A 23,009-nucleotide genomic window follows, 5' to 3' on the forward strand; every position below is an offset into this window, starting at 1 on the left:
CTGGGTCGGGCTTTGCAGGCTCTACTGAGGGCTGTGCCTTGGCCCCTCTTGGCCTGGTGTCCCCAGTTGGAGTGTGCTGGTGATGGCCTTGTGGGGAGGGCCTTGAGCATGAGGGTGTGCAAATGGGTGTCCTGGTAGGTGGCATATGGATGAACTTGGGAACTCTGCTGGAGATGGGAATGGGGAGCTGATGGGGTAGGGTGGGGATGCAGTCAGGTGTGCACTTTTGGGAGAGGGTAGAAGGGCAGGTGGGGGCTAGGGCGTCAATGGTGCACCCCCAGGAAGGGCATGGAGGGCCTTCTGGGGGAGGGGCCAGCCATGGCCGGTACAGGGGTACAGAGCAGTGGGAAGGCTCTGGGTTCAGGCCCCACCATGTGATATGCGGCATTAGGGCCCAGGAATCTTAGGGCACATCTGCACAAATGGAATTCTGGGGATGGGAGAAATACTGGCTTCCACACTCCCAGGGATGGATGGCTTACTTCCAATGGGAGATCCCACACCATATCAGAGCACTGGGCCCCATGGTTTCTCCTCCTCACTCCACACCCACCCCACAAAGATCACAGTTTTGGAGCGTGGGCCTTGTGTGTTGTACCTTCTGAAAAGGGCATGGAGGCAGGTCATCAGTGTCTTTTGGTGAAAGTAGACATGTTCCCGTGGGGGTGTCGGGTGCAGGGGGCTGCGCTGGCCCTCCATGGGCTTGCCATGGGTGGTCTCTGTATCTCATTCTGCAAGCAGGGTGGGCCAGCTGGCCTGGGTGGACTGTAGACTCAGACCCCAGGTTGGCCCCGCAGACCCAGGGTGCCCAGCCCCCCTCCTTTTGCCCTCTTGCACAGAGGCGGCACCATGCCTGGTACGTGGCTTGCAGAACGTGGACGTCTTTGCGGGGGAGGTGGCCACATTCTCCTGTGAGGTGTCCCGTGCGGGTGGGCTTGAGGCCCGCTGGTGGCTGGATGGCACCCTGCTGCAGGATGGCCCCCAGAGCGCCATCTCCGTGCGCGACGGGACCTTCCACTCCCTCACACTCTCGGGCCTGGGGGTTGCTGACTCAGGCACCATCACCTACCGCGCAGGGCCCCTGGTCTCCACGGCCAAGTTGTTGGTCAAAGGTATTGGCCGATGGGACCCTGCCCTGAGCTGGCGCTTCTGCACCTGCTGATTCCGCACGCTTGCTGCAGGCTTCCTGGGTGGTGGGTCTGGGGCTGGCCCTAGGACATGATCTGGGCAGGCACGGTGAGAGGTCTGCTATCCTGATTTGTGGAAGAGAAGGCCAGGCTGGGGAGTGGTGAAGCTGTAAGGCAACCCTACCCCCACCCACCTGTTGTGCCAATGCACTGCTTCCTGCCTGGGCCACCACTCTGTGGAGCACCTGTGGGCAGCCGGGAGATGAGAGCCCCCTTCCTGGTCCTGGGCTGAGCCTGCACTGTCCCTGCTTGCAGCTGCTTCCCTTGCTGTGGGCTCAGTTGAGGTCTTGTGCCCTTCTGGGAAAGAGCTAGCCTCTGGGGAGGGACACCAGTGGGGGTGTCAGGTAGTCCTGGGATGGCTGGCCAGCAGGGCTTCTCCTGGTACTCTTGCTCTGATCCCCTCTGTGCTTCTACAGAATTAGTGTGGACATTCACCCACATCCCAGGGGCGACTCATTTGGTGAGCAGGGTTTCAGCAGGCTAAGATGGGATGGGGACCCCAAGGAGGTTGGTGAGGCCCCTGGAGAAGGGACAAACTGGGCTAGGGGTGCCATGTGTTCAGCAGAGTGCATAGACCCCCAGCAGGGCCTGGGGGTTTGAGGACAGGTGTTGTGTCCATGCTGAGGCAAAGCATACCCTGGGCCCGGGGGGTGGGGAGGGAGGCAGGGGCTTAGGAGACAAGAGGGGTGAGGAAGGGCCTAGCCCCGACAGAGGCTGAGCCGACACTGCTATCTGCTGGGGGGGGTGTCGGGGGAGGGGAAGGATTGCCCTACGAAGAGGGCCCCGGGGCTGCTGTAACAGGTGCCCCTCCCGCCACAGCCCTGCGCTTGCTTGCTGCTGAGCCGCTGAGAGCAGAGGGCGGGTGGGGTACAGCTGCGCTGCTCCAGCTGACGCGTGACCGGGGTGTCGGCCGACAGATCCCATGGTGGAGGTGGTCAGTGCCATGCAGGACCTGGTGGTGGAGGAGGGCGGCCCGGCCGAGCTCCTCTGCCAGTACTCACGGCCCGTGCAGGCCACGTGGAAGATGGACGAGCAGGAGGTGCGCGCCGACGGGCGCCGCGTCATCATAGAGCAGGACTGGACCGTGGCCAGGCTGTCCTTCAGGCCGGCCTTGCCTTGCGACAGTGGCATCTATTCTTGTGAGGCTGCGGGCACCCGCGTGGCGGCCCTGCTGCACGTGCAAGGTGAGGCCTTGCACGGCTCCGGCGTGGCTGGGGCCATCCTGAATGGTGCAGAGGCAGGCGGTGACAGCCCACGCCATGTGACCATGCCAGAAAGACAGGGTCCAGCAGGCAGACCCCCACTCCTCCCAGAGCAGCCTGACAAGACAGGATGGGGGTGCTGGGCTGAGCTCCTTGGGTCCCGAGATCTTAGCTATGCTCCTGTCCAGACCAGCCACCCAGAGGGCACTGGAGCCTTGTGTCCCAGTCCACAGCACAGCAAGGACACTCTCTGGGAACCAAGAGTGGGGGGGAGCATTTGACTGCAGCCCCTGTTGGGGAGGAGCATCTCTTGGCTGCTGCCACTTCCTATTTGGGAAAATCTGAACCCCTCCCAGTGGTGAGTGAGCTGGAGGCTGGAGGCAGTGGTCAGGGGCCACCTGCCGGATGGTGAACCCATCCCTTCACTCTTGAAATAACTAAGTTCTTAAAACACTTTTTTTTTTGGTCACTGGGGGCACAGCTCAGAATAGACAGCAATCCCTCTGTTCAGGGGGCCATCCCCATGGGGGCTGAGGAAGGTGTGATAGCTGCTGCCTGTGAGCCCAGGCCTGAGGGAGGTGGGAGTGGGGTTGAGGCCTGAGGGCATCTATTTGGGCAGGGTAGCACGGACAAGGGAGCCCTGAGAAGCAGGAGAGGGCAGGCGAGCACTCAGGGGCTTTGAAATCTGGGATTTTATCAAAACAAAGCAGCAGGGGTATCTGGGGTGGGAACCAAGGGTGATGAGCGCCACCAGTGACAGCAGGCTTGGCCTTCACCTTCGTCCCTCTGCTCCTCCCCTCATGATTAAGAGCAGTCCCCGCCTGGCCGTCCGAGCACAGTGGAATTGTGCATGCACTTCTAAGCCCCGGTTGGTTCTGATGTGGGGAGGAGGTGAGCTGGGATGTGGGGCTGTCTGGTCTGTGGTGCTGTGAGCAGCCCAGAGCCGGGAAGGTGGCCAGAAGAGGGATTGGACAGGTCCTCTGGGTACTCTACTGTGCCCCTTTCCCCCGCTGGGTCTCCTTGTCCAGAGTGGACACCCTTGCCTGCAAGGCACGTGGACTCTGTGGACAAGCTGGGATGAACCATGAGCTGTGAACAGGTTTCATTTGGGTGCATACCCCACAGGGCAGTTGGGGTCAGTGTCTTTAGTGGCTTCCTTAAGTCATGTGGGTCAAGGTCACACATTTCCCAGCATCCAGGCCAGCCCTGGCTCACCTGGTGCTCCTTTCTGGCCTGACACGCACCGCACTCCCAGGACCCCACCTGGTGCCTTGCAATCCTTACTCTGCTGGCCATGTCCCTGCTGCCCCTCACGAATCCCTCCTTCCTTCCCATCCTGGTGTCCCCTCTTGTCACTCCTGCCCAGCTCAGTCATGCCCATTCAGAGATTCCTCCTCCTCCTGGAAGCCCACTCAGACTGTTCCTACTGGCATCACCTGCCGAACAGGTGCAGTGTTGTGGGAATGAGCCGTGGCAGGTGGCAAGCCAGTGCGGCCAGGCACTGAGCTGGAATTGGGGCCAGGCATGCCCAGTCCTGAGCTCAGGGCTTACACCCGTGTCCACTTATTAAGACTGGTGTCCTGTGTGCACAAGAGAATTAGAGAGGGGTGGGGAATTAGGGCAGAGGTCTGTCTGGCCTGTGTGAGTGAGAGGAGCAGCTCGGCATAACTGATAGCTCTGGCTGGGGATGGGAAGAAAGGGGGGCATTTCCAGAGCCCCATGCTGCAGTAGGGTGGGGGGTTGGGGGTTTGAGCCTGCCTGTGGGTCAGACAGCTTTGGGAATACCTGTGAGGCTTCTCACCTGTCTGGTGCGGAGAACTCCCCTCCCTGGCCATGAGTGAAGGCCACCAGAGCAGTGGTGGCATGGGAGTGGACAGGGCCCCCCGCGTGGACACTGTGTGCTGCCCTCCACTGGGCCGTGTTCTGTTCGGCGCTCCGGCCCTTTGTAATGAGGGGGAGGCTCTCCCATAGGACCGCGCAGGGAGCCCTGAGCTGCCTTCTTCCCCGCAGCCAAGAACACCGTGGTGCGCGGCCTGGAGAACGTGGACGCACTGGAAGGTGGCGAGGCGCTATTCGAGTGCCAGCTGTCGCGCCCCGAGGTGGCCGCCCACACCTGGCTGCTGGACGATGAGCCTGTGCACACCTCCGAGAACGCCGAGATGGTCTACTTCGAGAACGGCCTGCGGCACGCGCTCCTGCTCAAAAGCCTGCGGTTGCAGGACAGCTGCCGGGTGACCTTCCTGGCGGGGGACGTGGTGACGTCCGCGTTCCTCACAGTCAGAGGTTAGGGGTGCGGGGCGGAAGGGGAAGGGGCGTGTATCTCTGAGGCCCCTCCCACCGATGCCGCGCCCTACGGGTGTGGAGGGGCGAGGTGGGGCCGCAGGGTGGAGCCAGGTCTCTGAGGCCCCTCCCACAGCATCCCGCGCCGCGGAGGTGCAGGGCTGGGGTCTGCGGGCTGTGGAGAGCGGCGCTGGTCTTTGAGACTCCCTCATGCCCGAGGCTGGGCCTCCTCCTCCGCCAGGGGGAGGAGGCGGGGCTGGAAGGACGTGGTGGCACAGGAGTTTCCCAACCGTGCCTCCAGGCCTCCCCTGCGCCCGCACGCTCACCGCAACCCCCCTCCATCCCCCACCCCGCCCACAGGCTGGCGCCTGGACGTCCTGGAGCCCCCGCAGGACGCAGCGGTGCGAGCCGGTGGGCAGGCCCGCTTTAGCTGCACTCTCAGCGAGGCGGTGCCGGTGGGCGAGGCCACCTGGTACATCAACGGGGCCGCTGTGCAGCCGGACGACCCCGACTGGATGGTCACCGCGGATGGCGTCCACCACGCCTTGCTGCTGCGTGGTGCCCAGCCGCACCACGCTGGCGAGGTCACCTTCGCCGCCCGCGACGCCGTGGCCTCCGCTCGGCTCACCGTGCTGGGTAAGTGGCTCGGGCCTTCTGCCGCAGGTCGGGGCGGCGGTCTGGTGTTCCAGCCCCAGGGGCTGCCGGGGCTTCTCCGTGGCCCCCTTCCTGGGGGGCTCAGGGCACACAGTCAGCCTGGTTCTCAAGCCCCGCATCCCTTGCTCGCTCAGACGTCTGGGCCGCGGAGCACAGTGGCTCACCGGCCTTGGGGACGGACTGCCTGACGCCCACTCCTCACCCCAGTATCAGACCCCAAGCAGGCAGGCTGGGCACCCGCGCGCCGACGGGGAGCCTCCACTGACCAGCCCCCGCTCCCTGCAGGCCTCCCGGACCCCCCCGAGGACGCCGAGGTGGTGGCGCGAAGCGGCCGCTCCGTGACGCTGTCGTGGGTGGCGCCTGCAAGCGACGGTGGCGGCGGTCTCTGCGGCTATCGGGTGGAGATGAAGGCGGCCGCCACGGGCGAGTGGCGGCTGTGCCACGAACTGGTGCCCGGGCCCGAGTGCGTGGTGGATGGCCTGGCCCCCGAGGAGACGTACCGCTTCCGCGTGGCGGCTGTGGGCCCAGCGGGGCCTGGGGAGCCTGTGCACCTGCCGCAGACAGTGAGGCTTGGTGAGTCGCTGCGCTTCCCACGGTTGGTGAGGGTGAGGTCCTCCTGGAGTGCTCGAGGTCTCCAGGCTGAAGGGCCCCGGGCACGCCTTTACTGAAGTGGCCTTGCTCCCCTTAGAGCCCCAGGAGCCCGAGCCCGCGCCGCCCGCTCCCGCACCCCCGGCTCCCACGCGCCCCGCTCCCGAGAGCTTGCAGGTGGCTACCGGCGAGGACGTGTGTCTGGAGTGCAAGGTGGAAGAGGCAGGTGAGGTCATCTGGCTGAAGGGGACGGAGCTCATCCAACCCAGCGGGCGCTTCCAGGTTCTCTGCCGGGGTCAGCAGCAGACGCTGGTCATCCAGGGTTTCTCCGCGGAGGACCAGGGCGAGTACCGCTGTCGCAGCGCCCGGGATGCCAGCTCCCCTGCAGCTGCCTCCTTCCAGGGTGCGTCCTCGGGATGCAGCTAAGGGGGGGAGCCCTGGGGTGTGGGAGTGAGCCAGCACCTCCTCTTCATCAGCACCTGTGGAGACAGGTAGGGGGTCCTCTTAGGGAGCCCGCCTCACACCAAAGAAGACTGAGGCCTGGAGATGCAGAGAGCCCTGTAACTCCACTTCCTAAGGCTGGCAGCTCGGGTCACACTGCCACCCGAGCAGGGCGCTGGCCGACACATCCCTTGTACCCACTGCTGGTCCCTTGAGCCCTCTGGCGCCTGCCCTCTGAGCCTCCTCCCCATGCACTACACCCCACCCCCATGCTTTGAGCCCCTTCCACCTGCACTGTGAGCCTCCCTCCCCCCTGCATTCTGAGTCCCCCACTCTGTGTTCTGACCCCACCCTCTGTGCTCTGAACTCTGCCACCCTATGAGCCCCCACTCTGAATCACTCCCCCCCGAACTCATGTCCTCACACTGTAAGGTCCCCCACTCCCTGTGCTCTGAGCCCCCCACTATGAGGATCCCTGTTCTGACCCTCTCCCCTCTGTGCTCGAGCCCCCCACATTATGAACCCCTCCCACTATTAGGCTCCCCACTCTGATCCCCCCCTCCCTGTGCTCTGAGTTGCCCACCCTGACTCCCTCTCTTCTGTGCTCTGACCTCCTCCTCCCTGTGCTCTGACCCCCCTCCCCCTGTGCTCTGAACGCCCTCACACTGTGAGCCCCCCTGCCCCTGACTGACTCTGGACGTATCCTTGGGCTCAGTCCTCCTCTGCTCGTGCCCAATGTAGGTTGAGGTCTGGCCTCATCAGGGGAAGCTGAGGCCGACAGGGCAGGTCAGAACCTGTAAAACCTCATAAAGATTGGGCCTTCAGAGCTCTCTGGTCTACTGAGGGGAACCACAGTCACAGCCTAGGTCAGCCTGGGGCCTAGGGTTTGTCGTCCCCCCCTCCACCCCTGCTGACCAGTCTCCTGTCCTTCTCAGTGGTGCTGACCCCAGAATCTGGAGGTGAGGCCCCTGCGCAGCCCAGCCTCCCCCCTGAGGCAGCCCAGGAGGGTGACCTGCACCTGCTGTGGGAGGCCCTGGCCCGGAAGCGACGCATGAGCCGAGAGCCCACACTGGACTCCATCAGTGAGCTGCCCGAGGAGGATGGCCGCTTGCAGCGCCTGCGGCAGGAGGCAGAGGAAGCAGCCCCCGATCTCTCTGAGGACTACTCCACAGCGGACGAGCTGGCACGCACCGGCGAGGCCGACCTCTCGCACACCAGCTCCGACGACGAGTCCCGGGCAGGCACTCCTTCCCTGGTGACCTACCTCAAGAAAGCTGGGAGGCCCAGCACCTCACCACTGGTCAGCAAGGTGAGTGTCCAGTGTGGCCTGCAAGGAGCGGCCTGGATGTCTCAGCTCTTCACCACCCGTCCACCGTCCACCCACTCATCGCCCCATCATCTGTCCATTTGCTACCCATTGATACAGCTGCCCATCCACTCACTGTCCATCTGCCGTTCATTCTCCGTCTACGCATCATCCACCACCACCCACCCATCCACCCATCCTTGTGTCATCTGTCGTCCATCCGTGCATCATTCACTCACCATCTAGCCATCCACCACCTACCCATCAACCCACCCATCCACACACTCACTCATTCACCCAGCCACCACCCAATAGCCACCACTCACCCACCCACCACCCATCCACCCATGCACCATCCATCTGGCTGTTAAGAACTGGAGCTGGTCTCACAACCTGCCTGTCTCTGTCTGGGTGACCGCTTCAGGTGATCTCAGGGAGGGCGGGCCGGCCTCTGGCGGCAGTAGCAGCAATCAGCACGCGAACGTTAAGCCGTTGCAGGCAGGCAGGCAGCAGAGTGGTGTGATGCGCTGACACATGGAGCTGGGGCGGGAGACCTGGGCTTTGCTTCCAGCCCTGTCCCAGCTATCCCTGCACCGTCCTTTCCCCGTCGCGGGCCTCAGTTTCCCTACCTTCCCTGTGTGCACAGGTTGGGGTCCCCACGGTCCCAACTGGGAAGCCACAAAAGCATCAGGAGCAGCCAGCTGCCGTTCAGCCCGCACCAGGAGACCCGAGTGACCCGTCCATGGACAAGGCAGCCGTGAAGATCCAGGCTGCCTTCAAGGGCTACAAGGTCCGCAAGGAGATGAAGCAGCAGGAGGGGCCTGTGTTCTCCCGCACGTTCGGGGACACTGAGGCGCAGGTGGGGGATGTCCTGCGTCTGGAGTGTGTGGTGTCCAGCAAGGCGGACGTGCGTGCTCGCTGGCTGAAGGATGGCGTGGAGCTGGCGGACGGGCGGCACCAGCACATCGACCAGCTTGGGGATGGCACCTGCTCCCTGCTGGTCACGGGCCTGGGCCGGGCCGACGCCGGCCGCTACACCTGTCAGGCGAGCAGCAAGTTCGGCCACGTGGCCCACAGCGCTTGCGTGGTGGTCAGCGGGACTGAGAGCGAGGCGGAGAGCTCCTCGGGGGGCGAGCTGGACGACGCCTTCCGCCGGGCGGCCCGGCGGCTGCACCGCCTCTTCCGCACCAAGAGCCCGGCGGAGGTTTCTGACGAAGAGGTCTTCCTCAGTGCAGACGAGGGCGCGGGGGCGTCCGAGGAGCCCGGGGACTGGCAGACGTACCACGAAGACGAGCAGTTCGTCTACATCCGCTTCGAGTCGCTTGCCGAGTCCCACCGTGCAGCCGCCTGCTTCCGGGAGATGTTTGGCACCATGGGCATCGGGGTGGATATCAGCCTGTCCGAGCAGGGGCCCCGGGGGGTGGAGATGCGCATCAGCAAGGCGGCCCCCACCAGTGCCGCACCTCCGCAGATGGTGCCCCGCCCACTGACTGCTGAGGCCGGTGAGTCTGCGTGCTGCCCGCTGCCCGCTGCCCGGGGTGGGGCGGGGAAGGAGGAGGAGCCGGGCCAGCCAAGGGGACCTGCGTCTGCTGAGACTCCGAGCTGGCTGGGGTCCAGCCTCTGGCCACTGCATGTGCGGCCACGGATCTGGAAGAGCCCCGGATATGGGGTCGACAGAGCTCAGCGTCAGTCCCAACTCTGCCGGTCATGAGCTAGCCTCTCTGGGCCTCAGTGTCCCCTCTGTGAAGTGGCCATGGGAATACTGACTTTGCAGAGCTTGTGTTGTTTGTTCCGTGAGGGTCTGGGATACAGTCGCTATAGAAGCTGGGGTTCCATGGCCCCCATCGTCTGCTCCAGCAACTAAAATTAATTTTAAAGCCACTGCATCTCCCTAGGAACAACGAGCATCACGTCTCCAAACCTTCCCTGTGCAATTTTGGGCCGTTCTCCTGCTTGCAACCCCTTGACCCTCAGCCCACACAGCATTTGTCTCCCCTTACCTCCCCCTCCTCCCTGTTTCCTGTCCACTATCCCTCTGGCCTCTCAGTGGCTTGAAACCTAGGCTGGCAGGGAAAGGATTCTCCCAGAAAGTGGGGCGAAGCTGGCAGAGACAGAACTGTGTTTAGCCCAGGAGCCTGCGAGCGCCCCCACCTGAATGGGTGCAGATGATGTGCGCTGAGCCGCTGGCAGCTGGGGTGGCTGGGGGAGAAGCCTGGGGCCCACTCACTGCACACCCCGCCTGTCCCTGCCAGCCCCGGTGTTCCTGACTGAGCTGCAGAATCAGGAGGTGCAGGATGGGTATCCCGTGAGCTTCGACTGCGTGGTGACAGGCCAGCCCGTGCCCACCGTGTGCTGGTTCAAGGACGGCAGGCTGCTGGAGGAGGACGACCACTACATGATCAGTGAGGACCAGCAGGGTGGCCACCAGCTCATCATCACGGCCGTGGTGCCCGCAGACATGGGCGTCTACCGCTGCATGGCTGAGAACAGCGTGGGTGTGTCGTCCACCAGGGCCGAGCTCCGTGTGGACCGTGAGTGTGGCGCTGCGGGTTTGATGGCCCCAGAGCCGGAGCTGGGAGGGGGGTGGTGCTGGGTTGCAGGAGGGCCCCGAGAACGCTGATTTCAGGTCAGGGAGGACTAGGAACCTCAGTGTCTTGGAGCTGGGCTGGGGGTGGGGGTCTTATCTCCTTGGGAAGTGTCTAGGCCGGGGAGAGCCCCAGAAAGTTCACAGGTGCCCTGGGCATGGGTGGTGGTTAGCTGTGATACAATAAGAAATAAGGATTTGGTCGTCCCTGGTTCCAAGCACATAGTTCCTAAGTCCCTGGAAGTTGCCCTGAGTGATAAGGGGACTGGAGGCGTGTTTTATTCTAATGCAGTGACTCCTGGTGGGCCTCAGCATGGGTACGTCCATGATTTTTGAGAAAATGCGAGAGCATTTAAGTGGAGAAAGGGTAGAATTTCAGATTCAAGGATAGAGTCTCAGGTAGTGCTGGAGTAATTAGACTTTTGTAGGCAAAAAGTTAGCCCTTGGCCTCATACCAAAACATGAGCTCAACATGGATTACATACATAAATAGAAAATACAAAAGTATGAAACTTTCAGAAAAAAGATAGGAAGAAATCTTTAGGAGCTATGGTGGGGAAAAGACTTCTCAAATTTGACAATGAAAGCAACACCCATAAAAGGGAAAATTGGTAAAAGTCACGAACTTCTCTGCTCTAAGAAAGACCCCATGTGGAGGGACTATGGGGCGGGAGAAGGCATGTGCAAACCACATATGTAGTAAAGAACTTCACGGGAGAGGACTCGCCAAAGGCAGAGATGTGCATGGAGGACGTCAAGTGCTACTGAAACCCCAGCGAGGTGTCACTGTGCACTCGGCCAGGGGTAGCCCAGTGACTAAAGATTGCACGCAGTGCCGGCAAGGGTGCAGACACGTGGTCACTCACGTGTCGCTGGCAGGAACGTAACGTGGGACATGGTCTCCGGAAAAGCGGGTGGCCGTGTCATAGCTGGAGACCGAAGCATAGGTGGGCCTGGGAAGGACTGTTCTCTCTAATGGATTTGCGGGAGGCCAGCCGCGAGAGAGGTCGCTGAGCCAACATGCGCAAGATGCAGGGGCAACAGTCGTGTCCGGTGGCATCCGCAGAGCCGTTCGCAAGTCAGTTACCATGAATGACACGAAATTGTGTACATTTACCAAAGTAGGAGCCACTTCATCCAGCGCTGCAGGTCTAGATTTCCCGTTAGCTCTGTCCTTCTGCCCGAAGGACATCTTTCAACACTTTTTCCGTAGTCCGGGAATGCTAGAATTCTTTCAGATTTTGTATGTCTGAGAAAAGAGTTGTATTTCTCGTGTGGTTCTGAAAGATATTTTTACTAGGACAATTTTTTTTTTCTTTTCATACCTTAAAGGTGCTGCTCGGCTGTCTACTAGCTTGGACGGGTTCCACTGAGAAATAGGATGCCATCCGTATCTTTGTTTCTCTGTGCAAAAGTTGCCTTTTCTCTTGGTATTACGGTGTTCAGATATTTGTATGCCATAAAATGTATGTTTAAGAACATGCAGCTCAGTGGACGTTAGTATGTTCGCATGTCGTGCCAGCTTCGTTGCCATCGGGTGCCAGGACATTTCTGGGATCCCAGAAAGAAACCCCGTGTGCATTAGCTGTCCCCCCCCCCCGGCCTTCCCCAGCTCTGGAGACCACTGAGCTACTTTCTGTGTCTGTGGGCTTGCCTGTTGGCACTTCACGTGAGTGGGAGCCTATGCTATGTGGTGTCTTGTGTCCGGTTTCTGCCACTGAGCGTGTTTCAGAGGTCCATCCGCGTTGTAAACTTCATCCGTTTTTCAGGTTGAAAGTCAGTCCGTGTATACGGACTATTTGCCACTCATCGGCCGGTGTTTCCAATGAAACACGTTGGTGGTCTTGGCTCTTATCAGTAACGCTGCTGTGCCCATCTGTGTACAAGTTTCAGCGTTTGGGGACCTGTGTGTTCAGCTCTGTCGGGCACATAGGCAGGAGTGGACTTGCTTGGTCATACAGTAATTCTGTGGCTACCTTGTGCAGGAACTGGCAAGCTCCATTGTACATGCCCCCCGCAGTGGGGGTCCCAGGCCCCCACCCCCGCAGCACCTGTCATTGTTCGTCTGTTCCACAGCGGCTGCCCTGAGCACTGTGGTTTCGACCCGCATTTCCCTGCTTGCTGACAGTGCTGGCGTCTTTCATGTGCTTGTTGGATGTTTGTGTATGCTCTTTGGAGAAATCTCTACTCAGATCTCATGTCATTTTCAAGTTGGGTTTTGATTTTGAGTTGTCAGAGTTCTTTATATATACCCTTATCAGATAAATGATTTTTGAATATTTTTCCCATTCTGAGGATTTTCCTTTTGCCTTCTTGATGGTGTTCTTGGATGCACAAGAATTTTTAATTATGATGAAGTCCAGTACTTCTCCTTTGGTTGCTTGTCTACAAGACCATCGCCTAATCTGACATTACGAAGACTTACAACCCTGTTTTCTTCCAAGAGTCTTACAGTTTCAGCTCTTATGTGTAGGTTTAATTTTGGTGTATGGTGTGAAGTAAGGGCCCAAATTCATTCTTGTGTTGTGGAAATGCAGTTGTTCCTGCATCGTTCACAGAAAGAACTATTTCCCTCCATAAAATTGTCATAGAACTCTTGTCATAAACTGATTTCCGTGACACATATGGGTCTATTTCTGGGCCCCTAACTCTGTCCCGTCTATCCGTACATCTGTTGTGCTGCCGACACCAAGCTGTCTTGATTAGTGTAGCTTTGTACTCACTTTTGAAATCTAGACATGGGAGTCCTCCAACTTCACTCTTGTTAGATTGTTTTGAGCATCTGGGTCCCTTGTGTTTTTATGTGACTTTGAGGCTCCGTTTGTCAATTTCCTCAAAAACGGTCTCTGGGTATTTTTTAGGATTTCCTTCTTCTTGCTGGTTTTGAGTCATCTGTGCTGTTCTGGGTGCACTGTTCTTTATGTTCCTGCGTGCTTGCCGTTCCCTGAGCTTCTCGGGATTTGGGGTTTCTAGTTTTCATCAAGTTTTGAAGCGTTTTTGGCTGTTATTTCCTCACGTGTCTTTCCTTCTCCCCCCTCATCTGGGGACAGTAGTCACAGGCCTGCGAAGCCACGTCCAGTGGCACAACCACGCGCTCACACTCGTCACTTGCAGTTCTTGCATCTGCATTCCATTTTGCATTGTTTGCACCGCTACCCTCTTACTTCGCTGTCCTTCTGGAATCGCTAACCTGCTGTCAGTCCCATCAGTGTGTTGTTTGTCTCTACAGGTGCTACTGGCGTCTCTTTTCACATGCTCTGTGTCTCTGTTGATACAGTTCTAGTATCTACCTTGATGTCCTTCTCTGCCAGTTCCATGTGCGTCCGTCCTGGCTTGGTTTTGACCCACTGGGTGGTGTTTTCCTGCCTCCGTGCGTGTCTGGTGGTCCTTGACTGGATGCCTGCCCCCATGGGGGCTGAACACTTCTTGAGATCTTCCTCTTAGGTGGGGAGCAGGCAGAGCTCAGTCCAGGGCTGATCCTCTCCCACTGCTGAGGGGAAGGCCTTCCTGAGGACCTGATGCCATGGATTGGGGAAGTTCCCAGTCTGGCTGGAAACACAGCACCCTCTGCACTGTTTCAGTGGCCCCCTAGGATGGCTCGACCCCTGCGTGCACATGCTAGTCAGTGCTCTGCCCTCTCTTCTCTGGCTGCTGTCCTGTGGCCTCCAGCAGCCCTCGTCTCCCACGACGCCAGCTCCTCGACTGAGGGCCTACCTGGCTCTGCCTCAGTTTCCCCTCCTGGACCTGGAAACTCCAGGCAGGAAGCTGGGGCAATCACAGGGCTCATCGTTTCCTATCTGTAAGGGAGCAACAAGAAATTCTCTGACACCAGCCGGGGGTTCTACAATTAACTCAGCTCTGACCCTGTCCACATGGAGTCAGCATCAGCTTCAGGGCTCAGGCCCACAGACCACCTCCCTGGAGATGCCAGTCGCAAGCCCAGGGCTCAGAGAAGCATTCTCCTTACTACATGACCAGTTTATTATAAAAAGATGGAACTCAGAAGTAGCCAGATGGGAAGAGACACACAGGGCAAGGCACTGGGGGAGGGGCATGGACGCACGTCCCTCTCCCCACGTCTACCTGGCCACCAGCCCAGAAGCTCTCCAAGCCCGTCCTTGTGGGTTTTTATGGGGGCTTCATTATGTGGGCATGATTGATAAACTCATTGGCGATTGGTGATTGGTAATTGATTCCCTCTCCCCTCCCCCGGGGCCAGGGGGTGGGACTGAAACTTCCAACCCTCTGGAACCACAGTTGGGTCCCCTGGCCACCAGCCCCCACCCTGAGGGGCTTTCCAAAGTCACCTCATTATATAACAAAAGACACCTTATGGCTCTCCAGACAGGAAACTCCAAGGGCTTTGGAGCTCTGTGCCAGGAGCGTATTTCTTCTTCTAAATCACACTATCACAACCATTGTACTTCCTGCGGGGCTGCCACTCTGGGTCCTGGAGGCTGCACTGGAGGCTTGCGGCTGAGCTCAGGGCGCCCGCTGGTTGGGTTCCAGGGAGGTCCCCCTCCGAGCTGCGGTGTCCTCGCGTGGGGTCGCTCCGTGTCAGGACACTGCTCCCGTCGTGGGGGCTCCCCTACCAGGAACTCCTCTAACCCTGATTACCTCCCAAAGGCCCCGCTCCTGACATCTGCACGTTGGGGTTGGGATTTCACAGATGAATTTGGGTGGGACAGGAACATCCTGCCCATGGCAGAGGGTAAATCCAGTCCCTGTTCGTCCTTCGTGCCTGGACGTGGAAGCCCCCAGCTGCTGGTTCTGAGGCGTGCGTCACCCCCATGTCCCCTAGCGGGTAAAACTGGGCAACGCAGCCCCATCGTGAGGCCCAGAATCACCATGGTTGACCATTGGTTGAGGTCACACTTACCTCCAGGCCTGGAAGCAGGGGCTAGGTGACAGCCTGGGGCGTGGAGGGCCAGCGGACAGCCAGGTCCCCTGTGGCTTCTGCCCCAGGCATGTGCGTGGCTCCCAGGGATGGCCTTCCAGTGAGAGCCGGGTGGCTGGCCCCTGAGGTGGGGCCATACCGGGAAGGTGGGGCACAAGCCTCACGGCAGCCACTCTTCCTTTCCCAGTGACCAGCACGGACTATGAAACTGCAGCCGATGCCACGGAGACCTCCTCCTACTTCAGCGCCCAGGGCTACCTGTCCAGGTAGAGGGGCATGTACAGGCGGGCGGCAGTGCTGGCTGGGACTGACAGAATCTGTCTCCGGGCTCTCCACCAGGCCTTGCAGTGTCTGTCCAGCACACAGGGGCCCTCACCCGTCCACCTCACTGCCCTTGACCAACCCCCCCAGAGGCTGGACCCCTCACCGGTCCACTCACTGCCCCTTCTCTGTTCTCTCCACCAGCCGGGAGCAAGAGGGCACAGAATCGACCTCGGAGGAGGGGCAGCTGCCCCAGGTGGTGGAGGAACTCAAAGACCTCCAGGTGGCCCCTGGCACACGCCTGGCCAAGTTCCAGCTCAAGGTGAAAGGTGAGGAAGAGAGACAGCGGCCGGGTGGAGGTGGGGCCATCCCTGGTGCCCACAGGGTGGAGGCTCTGTGCTGACCACTGCCCTGTGGCCCTAGGCTACCCAACACCCCGACTGTACTGGTTCAAAGACGGGCAGCCCCTGACGGCTTCTGAGCACATCCGCATGGCTGACAGGAAGACGCTTCACACCCTGGAGGTCATGTCGGTCACCAGTGAGGACGCCGGCCAGTACTCGGCCTACGTCAGCAACGCCGTGGGTGCCGCCTACTCGACTGCTCGGCTGCTGGTCCGGGGTGGGTCCTTGGACCGAGTGTCCGCACCTGGGCTGCCGTCCTCCACACACCATGCCTCTGTACACGTGCCCTGGGGGGTGGGGGCACGGGGTCCGTGAAACAGACCCAGGCAGGCATGTGAGCACTGGCAGACTGTGCAGAGGAAGAGGCCAGTGGTTACTGTGGGAGGAGAGGTCTGAACTTCCTTGTTTGCAAAGTTCTGGGCACCTCAAGGTGCTTCCATGTCACACCTGAGCTGGCGGTGGCTGAAAGACCCAGCGCTGCCCAGCCTTCCCTCTGACCTTCAGTGTGACCTTGCGTAGGCTGCAGAGCGACCCCCACACTCCTGGGGCAGTGGGGTGGGGGTGCATCACACTGGGTCCATGCAGCCTCAGCGTGAGCTCCCTGCGTGGTCTGAGTCTCTGGGAAGGTGGGGCTACGAGTGGGTGGGGCCCCCTCAAGCCCCAGCAGGTGCACGGTCCTGGGGAGACAGGCCCCTTGGTGCTACAGGCCTGATTTCCATTTCTTGCCTCTTTCAGGCCCCAAAGATCCTGAAGAGAAGTCGGCACCAGGTGAGCCAACTCGAATGGGCAGAGGGTGGGTGGATGACTCAGCTAAGTGCGTGAGGGACACCACGTTGCAGGCAGAGGACGGTTGGGTGCAGGCTGTGGACACCCAGCCTCCAGGCCCGATGAGGCCGGGACCTGGAGGCTGCGGCTGCAGCAGGTGCCCCTGGAGGCCTTGGTGCCCCAACAGGGAGCAGGGGCTCGACATTCGTTCATTACCAGTGTCTGCTGTTTCTCCAGATGCACACCAACAGCTGGTGCCCCCCCGATTCTTGGAAAGATTCACCTCCAAGAAGGTGAAAAAAGGCTCCAGCATCACCTTCTCAGTGAAGGTGGAAGGTAAGGCTCTCCTACCTCCCTGCTCCCCCCCAAGGACCCCCACCCAGGAAGGCTCAGAGCAGGCCCCTCCCTGCCCCCCACCAAGGACCCCCACCCAGGGAGGCTCAGAGCAGGCCCCTCCCTGACCCCCATCCAGGACTCTTCCCCCAGGGAAGCTCAGAGCAGGCCCCTCTCTGCCCCCCCACCAAGGACCCCTACTCAGGGAGGCTCAGAGCAGGCAGGGCCCCCTCTGCCTCCACTCAAAGCCCCCCAGGGAGCTCAGAGGCAACCCCCAGCTCCTGGAGCCCCCTTCCCCATGAACCCTCGACTGTCCCACAGGCTGCCCGGCCCCAGCAGTGCACTGGCTGCGGGAGGAGGCTGAGCGGGGTGTCCTGTGGATTGGCCGTGACACACCGGGCTACACGGTGGCCAGCTCTGCACAGCAGCACAGTCTGGTCCTGCTGGATGTGGGCAGACAGCATCAGGGCACCTACACCTGCATCGCCACCAACGCCGCTGGCCAGGCCCTCTGCTCCGCCAGCCTGCACGTCTCTGGCTGTGAGTCAGTGTGGGTGACTGACCGAACCCCCCACCTGGAGGCGGGGAGACCCCAAACACAGAGCCCTTGGGCCAGCTCCCATCCCCTGTCCTGTAGGCTCTGCTCATCTGGCTGAGACCTTCCTAGAGGCCCCCTTCCACCCTGAGTGTTTCCTTCCTGGGCCCCACTCCATCCGGGGGCTCCCGTGGCCAGGGTCAAGGTCCCCGGGGGGCCTGGACATCCTGGACCAGGTCCCAGCTAGAACCGGCTCAGGGCTGTGGACCGTCATTCCCGTGACACACCCTGTTCTCCTGACAGTGCCCAAGGAGGCGGGGATGGCGGAAGAGCACGCTGGGGTGAAAGAGGCCCTCATCTCCACCTTCCTGCAGGGGTGAGTGCAGGGGAGCAGGCCAGCAGCAGCACTGGCCCTGGAGAGGGACGGTGCTGCTGTGGGGGAGGGAACCCCATCCAGACTGCAGCCCAGCCCTGCCCCACGAGGGCTCTGTGGCTCGGGCCAGCTCCTGTCCCTCTCCGTGCCTCAGTGTCCCCATTGTAACATGAGGGCTTCAGCTGAGGCATTGTCTCAGGAAACTGCTCCATTTTAGGACCCAAGCTGTCTCTGCACAGATGTCGGAACCTGTGGGGTTCGCTGACCTTGCTGGGGAGAGAAGAGGTATGGGCTGGTTGAGAGCATGTCCTCGCAGTGTGGAGGCCAACATGCCTCTAATGCAGGGGTGAGGCATGGAGGGAGCTGCCCCAGGCTGTGTGGCCCCAGAAATGCCTGCTCGCCTTCTGCGGGGCCTGATTCTGAGCCCTGCTGGTCCTTGGCTCAGAGCTCACGTCCAGCAGGCTGCGGATGCCCGGCCTGGATGCAGGTGACAGCTGAGGGCTGGGTGAGGGCAGTGGGGGGGGGCAGGTGCTGGGCATGCCACCACCGAGACCTCATCTGTCCTGGATTCTGCCCCGTCCCCAGCGGGGTCCTTCCATCCGCTTCCCACCACCTACACGGGGCCTCTCTGCACCCTGGAGTATTTGTAACATCTTTAGGGGAAGTAGTGAGTCTGCACAGAAGTTGAGAAGGGAGGGACATGTGCTCTGCATGCCAGTTGCCCACCTTTGGGGTCACTTCTCGGCTGACCCCCACTCACCCAGGCAGCCCTTGTGAACCCTTAACCTGACCCTGCAAAGCTTCCAGCAGTGATGGTCTCAAGTCTGGGTGCTCCTTGGCACTGCTGGCCCCCGAGCCCGAAACGGGGCCCGAGGGGGTACCTGGGCTCATCTGTGGGGCACAAGGCCGGCTGAGCTAGGTTCTGGCCCCCAGCAGAGCCCACGGCAGTGGAGGCCCGTGGCCACCTGTCCCTGGCCGAGGTGGGCACAGAAGAGTTCCTGCAGAAGCTCACATCCCAGATCACCGAGATCGTGTCGGCCAAGATCACACAGGGTGAGGGTGCTGCTGGCTGCAGCGTGAGGGCCGGGCTTTCCCTTGTTCACGCATGGGGGTCCCATGGGGAGGGGATGGGGTTGCAGGTCCTTCCTGGGTATCATGTGCCCTGTATCCCCAGCCAAGCTGCAGGTGCCCGGAGTTGACAGCGATGAGGAATCCAAGACGCCATCCGCATCCCCCTGGCATGGCCGTTCCCGCCCCTCCTCCAGTGTCCAGGAGTCGTCCTCAGAGTCGGAGGACGGGGACTCCAGAGGCGAGGTGCTCTGACTGGCAGGGGCGAGTACGGCACTGGTGGGGGTGGGGTGGGGGGGCCCACTCCTCTCGGTGGCCAGCCTCACTGCCACCCCCTGATGGGATTTCCATCAGCAGAGATGGTTGAGCTTATTCTGGAACGATGCTAGGCACCCTGTAGCCTCCGGACGCCTGGCTGGCTCCTGTCCGAGCCCCCTGCTCCTCCAGGGTCTTTGGGGGCTGTTGGGGCCTCGGTAGGTCAGGCTGGCCCCCCTCTGGTCTGATTCACCACCATGCCCCCAGATCTTCGATATCTATGTGGTCACAGCTGACTACCTGCCCCTGGGGGCCGAGCAGGATGCCATCTCGCTGCGGGAGGGCCAGTACGTGGAGGTGCTGGACTCAGCCCACCCACTGCGCTGGCTTGTGCGCACCAAGCCCACCAAGTCCAGCCCCTCGCGTCAAGGCTGGGTGTCCCCCGCCTACCTGGACAAGCGGCTCAAGGTACCAGACAGCTGGGCTGGGGTCGTGGGATTGTTGTGCCCCGCGAGGCCTGGAGCCTGACTCCCACAGGGCAGGGCCAGAGCCGAGGCCACCTGCCACCCTCCCCCATTTTCTCACCAGCTATCACCTGAGTGGGGGCCCACTGAGGCCCCCGAGTTCCTGGGGGAGGCCGTGTCTGAGGATGAATACAAGACAAGGCTGAGGTGAGGGTCCAGCAGGTGGGGGCATGAGCGGCTTTGTGGTGGTGGCGGCGGGTTAGATGTGGGGGTGCCTCCCTCCACTGCTTTGCCAGGCTTGTTCTGACAGTGGGTGGTGGGCTGCATGGGGGAGGAGACGGCCCACCGCCTTCACTAGCCCTTGGGTCTTTCCTCACCTCATCGCCTCCCAGCTCCATCATCCAGGAGCTGCTGAGCTCCGAGGAGGCCTTTGTGGGCAAGCTGCAGTTCCTGCAGAGCCACCACATCCAGCACCTGGACCGCTGCCCCCAAGTGCCCACTGCTGTGGCCAGCCAGAAGGCAGTCATCTTCCGCAACGTGCAAGACATCAGCCGCTTCCACAGCAGGTGGGTGAGCGGGTGGGCCCTCGGGTGTGCACACACGCACACCTGCATTCACATGCACACTCCTGCCCGTGTGGGCACGTGTATACGCAGCACACCCAGCACGCAGGCACAGCTGCAGAAAGGTGCACACAGTCGCGCGTGCCCCCCCCAAACACCCGCAGCCCCCACAACCCAGCGCACTCAGTCCCAAGTAGCCACACGGCCCAGCCCTAGGTGGTAGCCCATTTCCTCCCAGACCTGAGGGTTCACCCAGCCCCACCACCGTACCCTCTGCTGCAGCTTCCAGCGGGAGCTGCAGAGCTGCGACACAGACGACGATGTGGCCATGTGCTTCATCAAGAACCAGGCGGCCTTTGAGAAGTACCTGGAGTTCCTGGTGGGCCGCGTGCAGGCCGAGTCAGCGGTGGTTGGCACAGCTGTGCAGGAGTTCTACAAGGTGACCCCCAGCCTGGGCCCCACAGATTACTGAGAAAAGCGGAGTCCCGCGCTCACCTGCAGATGGTGACGCCGTGGGGCAGGGGTGCGGCTGGCTGGGGAGGACCGGCGGGGCGTGTGTGTGGGCCCACGCATGTGTGTATGCGCGCGCAGTGGGCCAGGGGTGCGGCTGGCTGGGGAAGAGGGGCGGTAGTGTGTGTGCGTGAACTTGTGTGCGCGTGTGTGCGCGCCTGCGCAGTGGGGCAGGGGTGCGGCTGGCTGGGAGGAGGGGCCGTGCGTGCCCATGGTGTGCGTGTGTATCCACGCGTGTGCGCACCGCGGTGCCCTGGGCCCCAGCTCTCCGCCTCTTCTGACACTGGCGTGTGCCCCACCCCGCCCGCGTCTCCCACAGAAATATACGGAGGAGGTGCTGTCTGCCGCAGACCCGTCGCAGCCGCCCCCACCGCCCCTGCAGCACTTCCTGGAGCAGCCAGTGGAGCGGGTCCAGCAGTACCAGGCCCTGCTCAAGGTAGGGGTTGCGCCGCTGGGCGCCCTCCCCGGCTTCGTCGCCGGCGCTGGGGCCTTGGCCTGACGCTGTGTCCCCCAGGAGCTGATCCGCAACAAGGCGAGGAACGGGCAGAACTGCGCGCTGCTGGAGCAGGCCTACGTGGTGGTGTCTGCCCTGCCGCAGCGCGCTGAGAACCAGCTGCACGTGTCCCTCATGGAGAACTACCCCGGCACCCTGGAGGCCCTGGGCGAGCCCATCCGCCAGGTCCGAGAGGCGGCAGGCGGGAGGTGGGGCGCGGCCGCCGGCCTGGCCAGGACCGCCCGCGGGGGGCTGGGCTCCGGGCTGCGGGCTGACTGCCCGCTTCTGCTCCCCCAGGGTCACTTCATCGTGTGGGAGGGGGCTCCGGGCGCGCGGATGCCCTGGAAGGGCCACCACCGCCACGTCTTCCTGTTCCGCCACCACCTGGTGGTCTGCAAGCCCAAGAGGGATTCCCGCACCGACACCTTCAGCTATGTCTTCCGGAACATGATGAAGGTGCGTGGGCGCCGGCGGAGCCCCGGGGCGGGGGCGGGCAGAGGCCTGCGTCCAGGCAGTCAGCCAGCATTCCCCGCCCCCCACAGCTGAGCAGCATCGACCTGAACGACCAGGTGGAGGGTGACGACCGAGCCTTCGAGGTCTGGCACGAGCGGGAGGACTCTGTGCGCAAGTACCTGCTGCAGGCCCGCACGGTCATCACCAAGAACTCGTGGGTGAAGGAGATCTGCGGCATCCAGCAGCGCCTGGCCCTGCCCGTGTGGCGTGAGTCCTCCCGCCCGGGGTGGGCAGGGAGGCCACACTCAGCACCTGAGCCTCTCTGACCCCCGAGCCTCAGAACCCTGTCCTGCTCCTAGGTCCATCTCAGGAGCCTGAGCTGGGGTGTAGGGCTGACCTCGACCTCAGTGCAGGGGAGCCTCGGGTGCACACAGGGGCCCCTCAGCATGGGACAGGTGCCCTGACTGTGTTAGGGATGTGAAGGGCCACCTGGACAGAAGGTCACAAGGGACAGTGTCCATAGCAATCACACCCTTGGACCCTGGGGCTTCTGACTGTGCCAGGGACGGACCAGGGACATGGGGGCACCGCTGTCCCATCCACCAAGACATCAGAGCCTGTGTGTGTGTGTGTGTGTGTGTGCGTGTGTGTGTGCTCAGACCCCCCAGATTTCGAAGAGGAGCTGGCAGACTGCACAGCAGAGCTGGGTGAGACCGTGAAGCTGGCCTGCCGTGTGACGGGCACACCCAAGCCCATCGTCAGCTGGTACAAAGGTAGGCCCCTGCAGCCTGAGGGACGTGGATCCTGCACCAGCAAGAGCCGCGCAAAGGGTGTGGGGCCAGGTCGGGGAGCCAGGCGTGAGGGACAGGCGTCCTATTCCAGTGGCTCACCGCTGACACAGCCTGCCTGGCTGGGAGCACAGCTAGACAAGGTGGGACAGAGCAGAGCGTGTGTCCTTGTAAGTCAGACACAGTGGCCCCACCCACCCCAGATCTCACTCCTTAGCTATCTTGTTTGATGAGTTCGCACCGAGGGCTAGCACCCCATTCTAGGTATCGGCGATGCAGTGGCAAATAGGCCCTGCCCAAGAGTGCAGACCGTGTAGATGGGGAGACCAATGGCAAACTGGTGGACAAATGTGTGGCAGGAAGTGGGGAGGTGGTGCGGCTGTTCATGGAAATGAAGCAAACAAAGGGGCAGCTGGCAGGCCTCTCTGGCGGACATGCAGGAGCTCTGGGGGGGCCGTCACGTGGCCAGGAGAGGGCAGGGTGGACGCTGAGGCCGGCCCTATGGTAGGGTCTCGGGTTTGGCTCTGGGTGTGATGGGAGCCACAAATTTTGGGGGTCCCCAGTTCTCACACCAGGTGCCATTTGGGGGTCCCCAGGGCCACTCC

The 23,009-nt window shown here is 61.6% G+C and overlaps 1 protein-coding gene across 1 annotated transcript in view; it reads left to right on the forward strand.

Moving 5' to 3' along the window:
* Positions 1-23,009, forward strand: part of OBSCN (obscurin, cytoskeletal calmodulin and titin-interacting RhoGEF) — a 145,713-nt gene that overhangs the window by 112,158 nt on the left and 10,546 nt on the right. Inside the window, exons 54-79 of the mRNA XM_034655743.1 lie at positions 4,400-4,672; positions 5,030-5,305; positions 5,609-5,896; positions 6,012-6,314; positions 7,288-7,661; positions 8,305-9,160; positions 9,911-10,189; positions 15,327-15,405; positions 15,605-15,729; positions 15,824-16,021; positions 16,540-16,572; positions 16,807-16,905; positions 17,224-17,442; positions 17,741-17,813; positions 18,028-18,095; positions 18,744-18,863; positions 18,985-19,124; positions 19,401-19,601; positions 19,722-19,804; positions 19,990-20,163; positions 20,443-20,599; positions 20,990-21,106; positions 21,185-21,349; positions 21,461-21,619; positions 21,706-21,883; positions 22,276-22,389. Of these exons, the coding sequence (XP_034511634.1) occupies positions 4,400-4,672; positions 5,030-5,305; positions 5,609-5,896; positions 6,012-6,314; positions 7,288-7,661; positions 8,305-9,160; positions 9,911-10,189; positions 15,327-15,405; positions 15,605-15,729; positions 15,824-16,021; positions 16,540-16,572; positions 16,807-16,905; positions 17,224-17,442; positions 17,741-17,813; positions 18,028-18,095; positions 18,744-18,863; positions 18,985-19,124; positions 19,401-19,601; positions 19,722-19,804; positions 19,990-20,163; positions 20,443-20,599; positions 20,990-21,106; positions 21,185-21,349; positions 21,461-21,619; positions 21,706-21,883; positions 22,276-22,389 (5,151 nt within the window). The remainder of the gene's footprint in view (positions 1-4,399; positions 4,673-5,029; positions 5,306-5,608; positions 5,897-6,011; positions 6,315-7,287; positions 7,662-8,304; positions 9,161-9,910; positions 10,190-15,326; positions 15,406-15,604; positions 15,730-15,823; positions 16,022-16,539; positions 16,573-16,806; positions 16,906-17,223; positions 17,443-17,740; positions 17,814-18,027; positions 18,096-18,743; positions 18,864-18,984; positions 19,125-19,400; positions 19,602-19,721; positions 19,805-19,989; positions 20,164-20,442; positions 20,600-20,989; positions 21,107-21,184; positions 21,350-21,460; positions 21,620-21,705; positions 21,884-22,275; positions 22,390-23,009) is intronic.

The sequence above is a fragment of the Ailuropoda melanoleuca genome, chromosome 3 (assembly GCF_002007445.2).
Source record: "Ailuropoda melanoleuca isolate Jingjing chromosome 3, ASM200744v2, whole genome shotgun sequence".
NCBI classification, from domain to species: domain Eukaryota; kingdom Metazoa; phylum Chordata; class Mammalia; order Carnivora; family Ursidae; genus Ailuropoda; species Ailuropoda melanoleuca.